General features: G+C 52.6%; 1 protein-coding gene across 5 annotated transcripts in view; it reads left to right on the top strand.

The window, feature by feature from the left end:
• EPHB2 (EPH receptor B2) overlaps positions 1–12076 on the top strand; it is a 200882-nt gene that overhangs the window by 136071 nt on the left and 52735 nt on the right. For all 5 annotated transcript variants that reach the window (XM_005656047.3, XM_021095499.1, XM_021095501.1 and 2 more), the window contains exons 4-5: positions 7902–8057; positions 9219–9554. In XM_005656047.3, coding sequence (XP_005656104.2) covers positions 7902–8057; positions 9219–9554 — 492 coding nt within the window. The remainder of the gene's footprint in view (positions 1–7901; positions 8058–9218; positions 9555–12076) is intronic.

Raw genomic sequence — 12076 nt, forward strand, 5'->3', positions numbered from 1 at the left:
CGGGAGGCCTGACAAGATAGATGGCCTCCAGCCCTGAAAGCCAGCCAAGCCACGTGATAATTTCTACATTAGGAACCATAGGACCTGGAGTCGAACCTCAATTCTGCCGTTTAGTAGCTGTGTGACCTTGGGATGTTCACTTTACTCTCTCTGAGTTTCAGTTTCATCATTTGTAAAATGGGGATGATGATGGTACCTACTCCTATAAGCGGTTGTGCGGGATTTCTATAAGTACCACGTGCTGACCCGATTGCACCACTGGAGCTCCAGTTGTGTGGATTTAGTGAATTTAGTAATTTAGGGAATTACTTGCACTGGGCTTGGCACCTGGAGAGCGCATACCAAGTGGGAGATATTATTGTCCTTACATGCTAGATGAGTAATAATAGCTAACATTTGTGTGGCACTTGCTGTATGTTCTAAGCACTTTATAGATAGTAACGTCTCAAACTCACAGCCCCTGACCTCAAGTTGCTCAAGGTCCAGTTAGGGAGATAGACCTGTCTTCGTTCTGCAAACTGAATTAACTGAGCACCTGCTATGTGCCAGACCCTGTACTCGGTGCTCGGAATGTAGAGATTAAAGCCCTAGCCCCTCCCTGAACCAGGATTTGCCAACCAGTGGGTGGTTTCCTATGGATGAAATCCAGTGGTGAGATGGGCTGGTTTGTGCTAGCTTAGCTTGCAAGAGCTGACCTCGGGCATTTCTTCCCAACTCAGTGTTCAGTTATCTCAAATTGGTAGCTCGAAATTTGCCCTGATGGGAGAAATTGGCAAAGTTATTTTTTTTTTTTTAGGGCCACACCTGTGGCATATGGAAATTCCCAGGTTAGGGATCAAATCGGAGCTACAGCTGCCAGGCGTACACCACAGCCACAGCCACTCAGGATCCAAGCTGCATCTGCAGCCTACACCACAACTCAAGGCAACCCCAGACCCCCGACCCACTGAGCAAGGCCAGGGATGGAACCCACATCTTCATGGATACTAGTTGGATTTGTTTCTGCTGCACCACAATGGGAACTCTAGCAAAGTCAATTTTTGCCAGAATATTTTTGGTCCCTCGCCCCCCCTCAAAAAAAGTCCATTTACCAGCACACTACCGCCTGTGGAACCCATGTCTACTGTGCCTCAGTAGAGTCTGCTGTGCTGTAGCGAGTGGAGGGCAGGTCTCAGAGGTGCACACATCAGATTCAGCAGCCCTCGGGGCAGGAGGGCCAGGAGAAGGGCATTCAGGCACAGTGTTTGTGCAGCCAGGGCATCCAGAGAACAAAACAGCAAGGTGACGGAGGGGGCTGAGAAGCACACAGGAGGCTGTCTGGGACTTAGGGCATTTTCTGGGATGCAGAACTTCCAGTGTGAAAACTGGGGGTGAGGGAATTCCCATCGTGCCGTAGCAGAAACAAATCTGACTAGTATCCATGAGGATACAGGTTCGATACCTGGCTTTGCTCAGTGGGTTAGGGATCTGGTATTGCCGTGAACTGTGGTGTAGACCGGCAGCTGCAGCTCCGATTCAACCCCCTAGCCTGGGAACTTCCATATACCGAGGGTGGATGACTGAGGATGACTTAGTCACCCGGGTGGACGGGCCCATGGGAGGACCATGGAGAGAACAGTGAGATGGGGAGAGGGATCTGAGCATCCATGCAGCCTGATCAAATTGACGTGCTAACCGAGGTACCAGACTTGGCCTTTACTTGGCAAAGTATTTCCTCCCCCACTTTCTCATCTGATTCTCACAACCCCCTGAAAGGGGCAGATTCATTCACTCAGCAAGCGCACATTGAGCACCTACGATGTTCCCACCACTCTGCCAGGAGCTGGGGAGCCAGTGAGAACCAGACAAACATGGTTCTTCTTTTCCCCTCCAAGTACTTCCCATGCAGGGAAAAGACAGACAGCACACAAGTGTATAAACTCTTTTCTAATATAATTACAAATCGTGGGGTTCCCTTTGTGGCTCAGTGGGTTAAGAACACTACTAGTATCCATGAGGATGCGGGTTCGATCCCTGGCCTCACTTAGTGGATTAAGGATCTGATGTTGCCGTGAGCTGTGGTGTAGGTTGCAGACATGGCTCAGGTCCTGCATTGCTGTGACTGTAGCATAGGCCGGCAGCTGCAGCTCCAATTCGACCCCTGGCCTGGGAACTTCCATATGCCACAGGTATGGCCCTAAAAAGAAAAAAAGAGAAAAAAAAATTACAAATTGTGATGAGGGTCAACAAAGGAAATAGACTGAGACAGCCTGAGGGAGGTGGCAGGAAGGGGCAGGAAGACCCCAGAGCCACCCTTGCAGGCCCAGGGGGCCAGGGCGAGGTGTGTGCATTCATTCTGCATCCACGAGGAGCCCCCAGTGAGTCTGACTCGTTCTCATCAGGTCACTCCAGCCACTGCAGGGGATTGGCAGGAGGCAGAGGTGGAGCAGGAGACCCATTCAGAGGCTCTCACTGCGTCTGCATCAGGCAGGTATTATCAGCTCCCTTTCCAGAAGAGGAGACTGAGCTCAGAGAGAGCAGGGACCTGTCTGAGCCCACACACCTGTCACAGGTGCAGCCGCCCAGGTCTGTGACTTCAGCTTTCATTGTTTTCTTCCCATTCCTGTATGTGAGACTCAGGTCCCTTCCCAGCTGAGAGGCCAGCAGCAGCGTGACCCCTGGGGCCCTGGGCACCAGGGGTGGGCGGCTGCCCTGGACCCCTCTCTGTGGGAGGAGAGGTGGCTGCTGGGAGCTGAGGCCCCAGCTCACCCCAGTTACACAGTATACCTGGGATCAGAATCTGCCGTGGCTGCTAAAAAGTCACATGTGTCTCCTCCTCTCTGGACCTGAGTTTCCTCAGAGGTCACTCCCTCCATCCATCACTCACTAGACACCTGACGTCGTATTCACAGTTTACAGTCTCACCCGGTACTTACCGATGCATAAGTAATTAAAACAGGCACCTCGATCCTCTGTGGCAGCTTTGGAAAGACTTCCGGGAAGGGGAGATAACTGTGCTGCCTTAAAGGGGTGTGGGAGTTTTCCTGGTGACAAAGGGAGGGCGTTCCAGGTATGAGGGCAGGAGGGACAAAGGCCAGAGGTGTGGGTGGAACTAGGGGGGCACCATGTGTGGTTGCCTGTGTGGAGCATCAGGCGCACAGTTTGGGGTGGTGGGTATTGAGAGGTGGGCAGGTGCCGGCCCTGGGGTCCCAGGTACCTTGAGGAGTTTAGGGAGCTGTTGTGGATGTTTTTTTAACAAGAGTTTGATTATGATACAATTCACATACCAGCAGAGTTCCCTGGTGGCTCAGCAGGGCAAGGATCTGACGTGGACACTGCTATGGCACAGCTGTGGCCTAAAGAAAGAAAGAATTCACATGCCATACAAGTCACTGATTTAAATCATACAATTCAGTGGTTTTCAGTATTTTCACAGAATTGTGTCACCATCAGCACCGTCAGTGGTGAACATCAGAACATTTTATCACTTCAGAAAGAAACCCCATACCCAGAAGCAGTCACTCCTCCTTCTCTGCTCACCCCAGCTCCCGGCAACCACTAATCTACTTTCTGTCTCTATAGACGTGCCTATTCTGGACATTTTCATATAAATGGAAGCATACACTATGCGGCCTTTTGTGTCTGGCTTCTTTCACTAAGCCCAATGTTTTCAAGGTTCATCCATGCTGCAGCCTATATCAGTACTTCATTCCTTTTTATGGCCAAATAATATTCCATTGTGTGTCGTTGCAGATTTTTAAATGACACAGAAAGGTTTGCACTTAGAAAGCTGGCTCTAGAGGGTGGGCAGGAGGAGGCCAGATGGTCATGAGAGGCTAAGGGAGTGGGTGGGAGGAGCTTTCTGGAGGCCCGCAGGGATGGGAGTGTGGCAGAGCAGAGCCAGGACCAGGCTCTGCTGAGGAGGGCAGACCTGGTAATTGCCTGATGGCAGGGGGTGAGGGGAGGGAGGAGGCACCCAGGGTTCCTGGTGACCAGGTGGAGAGCAATGCTACTTCCCAGGACAGAAGAGCGGGTTTTTGAAGCATGGTACCAAAGGATACAGAAGGCATAGAAAGCCCCGTGGGAGTGTGCGACACACCTAGAGGGCAGGCTTCTGCTGGAGGCAGCCTGGGGAGTTAGGGAGGGAGCCAGGGCATGGGGAATGGGAGAGGACAGCTGGGGGGACGGTCCAGATGGAGGGGCTGGCACAGCGTGGAGGGGAGAGTGGGCAGCCCCCCACCAGCCAGGCCCGTGGAACCGCCAGCAGATGGAAGAGGCATGCTAAGCCGGGCAGGCTCTCATCTGAGAGGGAGCCAAGAGGATCTTGGGGCTAAAACCTCTTGGCCTCTGTCAGGATGGTCCTAGACCCTCACAGGAGCCCCGTGTCCCCATGCTACAGCAGAGGAAACTGAGGCTCAGAGAGGTCAACCACTCAACTAGAGCCCAAGCTGCAGCCTGCATGTCTTGACCAGACGGTGCCAAGATGGTGGGGCTCCCCCTTCGTCCAGCCACCAGGGAAATGTTGGTGCTTAAGAGGAAAGGCAGGCAAGAGGACTCAAGGGCTCCAGAACCGGCATGGCCAAGTACCCAGAGCAGGAGCTGCCAGTTCCCGCCCACCACTCACGGATGGTTGGTGCAATGCAAGTCTCTCAAAGGTAGAATAGTGTGGTGGTGAGAGAAGCGGCCTCTGGAGGTAATCCCAGACCACCTGGGATCAAATCCCAGCTCTGCCAGTCTAAGCCCACATCCTCTGAAAGTTACTTCACCTCTGTGCTTTCTTTTCCCATCAAAAAATGAGGGTGACAGCACCACCTCTGTCAGAGGGTTGGATGAGGCTTAGGTGAGTTACTGTGGGTTAAGTCCTTAGAACAATGCCGGCATGTAATAAATACTCAATAAATGTTGGGTGTACTCATAAGTACACCCTGGAGCCCTGGCGTCCCTCTCTGTACAATGGATGCCCTAGTAACTCCCCAGAGGCACTCACTGCCATCTTCCTCGCTGGTGTCACTGTAGCCCGATTCCTTGCATCAAAGTACTGTCTCACCCTCGACTGGCAGCTCTTTCAGATCTGGGCTGAAGCTGGTTCTTCTCCAAGATACCAGCAAGGCCTGATCAGGGTGCGATTAGGAAAGTTGCCACTTTCTGGAAGCTTCTTCCAAAAGGCAGGCAAAGTAGGGCCCCAGGGGAGTAGAGAATGCTGTTTCTAGCACCCCAGGGGGAATTGTCTTGGCTTATTTACTGAGACTTCTCTGAGATTGGAACTGCCACCCCTCCCTGATACTGTGCCAGCCACTATTCATCACATGCAATCCTCACAGCCACTTTATAGGGTTGATGATCTCTTACCAGTAAGAAAACTGTTGCTCAGGAGTTAAGTATGGCACAGCAGGTTAAAGATCCACCATTATCACTGCAGCGGCTTGGGTCCTTGCTATGGCGCATGTTTGATCCCTGGCCCAGGAACTTCTGCGTGCCATGGGCATGGCCAAAAAAAAAAACAAAAACAAAAACAACAAACCATGAAAACTAGCTCAGAGAGGTTGAACTGCCTGTCTGAGATCACCCAGCAGATTGGTACTTGAACCAGATACAGTTTAATAATGTCAGATATTTTTCTAGGCAGTTCTGCCTGAATTAACCAATGTAATTCTCACAACTCTAGGAGGCAGTTACTATTGTCCCCACTTTACAGATGAAGACACAGCTTCAGTGACTTGCTCAAGGCCAAAGAGCTGGCACAGGTGGACCTGGAAATTTCTAGGCAGCTTGTGCACTAATTACCATCCCTCACCGTCTTTCTACTAAAGGTCTCCAAAGCCCAAGCTTTTTCCACTTAAGCAGGCAGCTTCAGGAAGTATTTATGGAGCCTCAGCTGAGTACCAGGTTCTGTGCTCAGCACAGGGGCAGGAGCTATGGATCAGACATGGCTCCAGTCCTGGGAGAGCAGAGAGCATGTCCAAGAGATCCCCTTGCTGAAGAATTATGGCAGGAGAGTGAAGCACTCTGACCTCAAGTCATCTAAGACCAAGGAGGGCCTCATCTCTGAGACCGGTTGAGGGGTTGGGAGGAAGCCATGTTGCTAAGACTTGAACTTGGAAAATAAGCTTGAAGATTGGGGCTCCAGGAGTTCTGTTGTGGCTCAGCAGGTTAAGAGCCCAGCGTAGGAGTTCCTGTCATGGCGCAGTGGAGACGAATCCAACTAGGAACCATGAGGTTGCCGGTTCAATCCCTGGCCTCACTCAGTGGGTTAAGGATCTGGCATTGCCATGTGCTGTGGTGTAGGGCACAGGTGTGGCTTGGATCCTGTGTTGCTGTGGCTATGGCATAGGCTGGCAGTTGTAGCTCTGACTCAACCCCTAGTCTGGGAATCTCCTTATGCCATGAGTGCGGCCCTAAAAAGCAAAAAAAAAAAAAAAAAAAAAAAAGAACCCAATGTAGTGTCTATGAGGATGTAGGTTTGATCCCTAGCCTCCTCGCTCAGCAGGTTAAGGATCCGGTGTTGCTGCAAGCTGCAGCATAGGTCACAGATGTGGCTCGGATCCTGCATTGTGGCTGTAGAGTCGGCCAGCAGCTGCAGCTCCTATTCGACTCCTGGCCCAGGAACTTCCATATGCTGCAGGTGCAGCCCTTTAAAAAAAAAAAATAGACTGGGGCTCATAAAATGATTTAGGAACACTTATGTGAGCCGTTTACATATGAGGAAACTAATGCTCAGAGGGGGGAAGTTGCTTGCCAAAGATCACACAGCACTTGGACATGGAATGTGAACCAGGTGAGAGCCCCCAGCCTATGGACAGTTCAGCCACATTTCATCCCCCACCTGAGGCACCACAGCAGAGCTAAGATTACAAACCCCAGTAAGCAGAAGAAACTGAGGCCAAGAAAGGGACAGGACCTAGACCCTAGGCCTCCTGATTCCTAGCCCCAAGACCAGCAGGAAGGGGTGGGTGGATTTGCACACAGGCCCACATCGGAGTGGTCACCTCTTAAAGAACCTAACCCCTGAGCTTCAGGGCCCAAATCCATCCTGAGCATCCCCTCAGAGCAGGGAAGAAGGCCAAAGACCCTGGGAGAGCCGGGATTGCTGAATGTCCACCAAGCGCAAACACTGCCCTCCTCAGGCTGTCCCCAGTACTGCAAGCCCTCTTTATTTTCATAAATTGATCAAACACCTGCTATAACAACAGCTACTATTCATTGGGCACCTGTACTGTGCAAGGCCTTGCGCCATGTGCCTTACACACTTATGCCAAATGCTCCCAATGGCCTGCAGAAATGAGCCTTAGAATCATAATTTTACTGGTAAAGAAACCAAGTTTCAAGATGGTTAAGCCATGTATCTGGGCCACACGGCTAGAAGGCAGCCAAACTGGGACTCAGACCCAGGTCTGTCTGCCTCCAAAGCCAGCATTCTTTCCTGCTCTATGACACTGCCTCTCTACATACCCTGTGCTGTGCTAGGACTTTTCTGCTCTGGTGTGTAATCATCTCAATCATCTGGAACCCAGGAATCGAGTTACAAGTACCAGGGCCCAGCCAGCCATTAGTAAACAAGACCGGGTCCTGGGTACTGCCACTGACCTCTTCAGAGGCTTCAGACTAACCTGGGACTGCTCCCAGAAGCTGTGGTACAGCCAGTCTGGAGTAGGGAAGGAATGAATGCTAAGGGCCCCAGCTGAACTCACAGACAACTTCAGAGACAAAAAAACCAGGTAGCCTGGAACCTTCTGCGCACAGCTAGGACTGCCACATTGGGGCCTGGAGGACCCCCCCATCCCCCGCAAGAGCTCAGGAGGTGGGGCTTCTCATCAGGGACACTGTGTGGCCCTTCCATGATGCTGCACGATCCTTCCAGGCGTTGTGGCCTCTCCGAGTCCCCATCTCGTTTCCCCAGTGACTCTCCTTGTCTTCTCTTCCAGGCTGCCCATCTGGAACCTTCAAGGCCAACCAAGGGGACGAGGCCTGTACCCACTGTCCCATCAATAGCCGGACCACTTCGGAAGGGGCCACCAACTGCGTCTGCCGCAATGGCTACTACAGAGCAGACCTGGACCCCCTGGACATGCCCTGCACAAGTACGTCCAGGGCCCCAGGAGGGCAATGCCTGACAGGGTCCTGGGTCTATCTACAGAAAAGCTCAGAGCAAGGGTTGGGTGGCTGTCCGGCTGGAGTCGGCCTTTCCTAAGTGAGAAGCAGCCAATTACCTGGTGGGAAGGGAAATAGAAAACTAGCTGGAAAGGGTCATCCTGGGGTAGTCGTGCTGCCAATGTGCAGACACCATGGAGCTGGCATCTGGCTCCTTGCCCCCTTCTGCTAAGTCACAAGGAGGATGAAGTCAGGTCTTGATTGACTGAGAATGGAACAGAGAATGGGAAGCTTGACAGAGGAAGAACCAACACAGGTGGCGTCTGTAGTAGAAAAGGCTTCCCAGTGTTCTTTCCTGGCTGCGGCTGCCTGAATCACAGGCCAAGGTTCTCCAAGAACAGGGTGACCAGGAGGGCAGTGTCACCACCCCTATATCAGACAGGAAGGGCAGTCAGCAGCAGAGACCAGAGACCTGGCCCCAGTGGCTTAAACCATAGGGATTTATTCTCTCACATAATAGAAATCCAAAGATAGGTGGCACTGGGGTAGTATGGTAAATCCTTGAAGTTCCCTGAGCACTGGCACTTTTCTTCTGCCCTGCCATCCATAGCATGTGGTTTCTACCCTTCAGGTCCCTTCATAGTCCAACATTGCTGCTGTAGCTCCAGCCATCACACACATTCTCAGCAGCAGGAAAAAAGGAAAGATCCAAAGGGACATGCTACAGCTGTCTCCTTTTAAGAAAAAGTTCTAACCAACAACTTTGGTATATATCATTGGCTAACACTTAATCACAGGAAGCAGGGAAATAGTCTTTAGCCGGACATATTGCATCCCTGAATAAAATTGGGTTCTGTTATAAGGAAAAAAGGAGAAATAGATATCAGCTGGAAATAAGCCCCAACAGAAAAAGACTGTCCCTAGGCACAAACACCGAGGAGCTTGGAGTCTGGGGAGAAAGGTTTAAGCGGGTATGTGCAGCAGGAAGAGAGTTATATTCTAGAACCGTGTCTGCTGGGTGGAGAGAAGAAGGGATTTGGAGGACGCCTTTGAGGAGGCCTAGGCTGGAACCAGGGCAGTGGGCACAGAGCGGTCTCTTGGGGAACGTACCCCACACCACCCCCGTGACCGACACCTCTCCCCCTCCCCAGCCATCCCCTCCGCACCCCAGGCCGTGATCTCCAGTGTCAACGAGACCTCCCTCATGCTGGAGTGGACCCCACCCCGCGACTCTGGAGGCCGTGAGGATCTCGTCTACAACATCATCTGCAAGAGCTGCGGCTCCGGCCGGGGCGCCTGCACCCGCTGCGGGGACAACGTGCAATACGCACCCCGCCAGCTGGGCCTGACCGAGCCTCGCATTTACATCAGTGACCTGCTGGCCCACACCCAGTACACCTTCGAGATCCAGGCCGTGAACGGCGTCACCGACCAGAGCCCCTTCTCACCGCAGTTCGCCTCCGTGAACATCACCACCAACCAGGCAGGTAAGCGCCTCACACGCAAGCTCCCGGGGCAGCGCCGTGTCCCGCTGGGCCAAGTGGGTATCCTGCCAGCCCTCGTTAAAGACGCCCTCACATCGGTGGAGCGCTTTCCTCTTCCAAGGCTGCTCGCGTGATGCAGCCCCGTGGGAGAGTAAGTGTTCCCTCTCCATTGTGGTGGCATTTAGAATAATTGCTGACATTTGTCAAACATGTGTCGTTGAAGGAGAAGGTAAAGCTGCTATAACAAAAGGGCCCAGGGTCCAGTGGCTCAGAGAACGCAGACGTGCCTTTCCCTCTCAGGCAGGAGTCCAGGGGTGAGCAGTCCAGGTCAGCAGGGAATGCTGATCCACTTGGAGATTCAGGGACCCGGGTTTCTTCCACTTTGTCTCACGAGCCTCTGTGCTCCTCCTCTGCATGGTGGAAGCTGAGTCACAGGTTCGTCTGCGCTCCAGCCTGCAGGAAGGGGCAAGACAGAAAACCCAGGGCAGCAATCACGTTTTAAGCAAAGCAGGCGGAAGTGGCACCCATCACTTCTGGGCACATTCCATTAGAAAGACCTTGGTCACGTGGCTTTCCCCCGAGCCACAAAGGGGGTTGGGCTATGGACTCTCTCCCAGCCTGACTTCAGCCTTCATGACAGTGGACAGTGGGGAGACAGACTGCAGGAGACATCAAGCAGTTTCCATAGGTGCTCTCTGAACCTTTTGCTCCCTCCAGTCTAAATTCAGCAAAACTCTTCTCCCCGGGCTCATCTTTAATCCTTTCTGTGACCCCACGTGCCCCCACCCCATCCTCTGCCTGATTTCCTTTATAACAAAAAAAGTGGCCAAACGATGCCATCTTACCCCCTCTGCCAGCCCTACTTCAACCCACTGCACTCAGGCTTCCGGCCCCACCTCTCCACCAAGACCAATGTCCTCAGGGTCACCTGGGACCTCCGTATGGCCAGGTCCAGGAGACACTTCCCAGCTCATCTCCACCCAAGGGCACATGAGATTTTCAAGGACCTGTGATTCCTGTGGTTTCTATAGAAGACTCTGTGGCTGGCACTGTAAGTTGCCCTTAGTTATTCACTCGACAACTTTTGCCAAGGCCCTGCTGTGAGCGTGGTCTGGACCCCATCTAAGTAGAGCCAAGGGAGGCCAGGCTCCAAGACAGAAAATGAGTGGAGCTGCCCAGCCTATCTTTCTGATGCCAGTTGGGGCCCACACAGTAAGTGCTCAGGGCATCCAGAGATGGAAGTCCAAGAAGGCTTCCTGGAGGGGGCAGGATTTGACCTGCAGTCTGAAAAACTAATAGAATTTATTTTTGGTCACTCCCATGGCACATGGAAATCCTGGGCCAGGGACCAAACCCGTGCCACAGCAGAGACCCAAACTGCTGGAGTGACAGTGCCAGATCCTTAACCCACTGCACCACAAGGGAACTCCAAAAGACTAATAGAATTTTGAAGGGAGCAATAGAAACAAATGGAATTCTGAGAACAAGGACATGGAAGGAGAGGGGACAGCCAACTTTGCCTGGTTGAGGGGTGCTTTCATGCATGACCTCACTGCCACCCCCTGAACTCCTAGAGTAGGAGGTACCCGTGTCCCCATTTCAGAGATGATGCTCAGAAAAGCTGAGTCACAAAGCTAGGCAGGGTCCAAGACAGGAAGTGGCTAGGTGTGACAGACTCCAGTGTGCAGCACGGTCCAGGCTCTACCCAAAGAACTGTGGGTCTGATGAGCATGCACGTGTGAACATATTTGTGAGATATGTGGTGTGTCCTTGGATATGCCTGGGTGGCCATGTGTTTGTGATCACATGTGTCTCTGGCCGTGTGGCTCCTTACACATACATGCATTGGGGAGCATGGGTGTGTCTGAATCAGAGGGGCGTGGAGGGGGCTGTGTCTGAGCTTGCGTTTGTACATCTCGAGGTGGCCCTGCCTGTCAGTGTGTTTGTGTCTGAGCGTGGTTTTTTGGGGGAGTGTTTATGGTGTTGCTGGGCCGAGTGGGCACGTTTATGAGTGTAGGCCCATGGGTGCATTTAAGCCCCACTCAGATTGGGGTCCGGATGGAGTTTGACTCAAGGCGGCAATCTGAAAGAACACTCCAAAGCCAGCAGCTGTCAGCACCGACACCTGACAAATTATGCAGCCTTGGCTGTGAGTCTCCCCAGATGACAAGGCTCTGAGGTAGGGAAGCCCAGACTCCCAATGGGAGTGGAGGGGAAGGAACTCTTTTCAACTGGGAGAAGCTAGAAATTCCCCAGAGCCCCTGGAGTTCTTTCTCTAGCTGTGGAGGCCTCCCCGCCTCCATTTGGGAGCCCTGAGGGTGGAACTGCCTGCTTAACAAGGCTCAGCTTATTAGCAGCAGGGGCTTCTGGGAAGGAGCCCTCCTGTCTGGAGCTGGAAGGTCCCAGAGAATAGTGATGGGGCAGAGTGGAAGCGAGGGTTCCCGGAGAGGAAGATGTAGGGGGAGCCCTTAGGATTGAAAGGCAGAAGCAGTGAGAAACAAGCACTGGGTCAGGAGCAAGAAACT

This window comes from Sus scrofa, chromosome 6, assembly GCF_000003025.6.
Source record: "Sus scrofa isolate TJ Tabasco breed Duroc chromosome 6, Sscrofa11.1, whole genome shotgun sequence".
NCBI lineage: Eukaryota > Metazoa > Chordata > Mammalia > Artiodactyla > Suidae > Sus > Sus scrofa.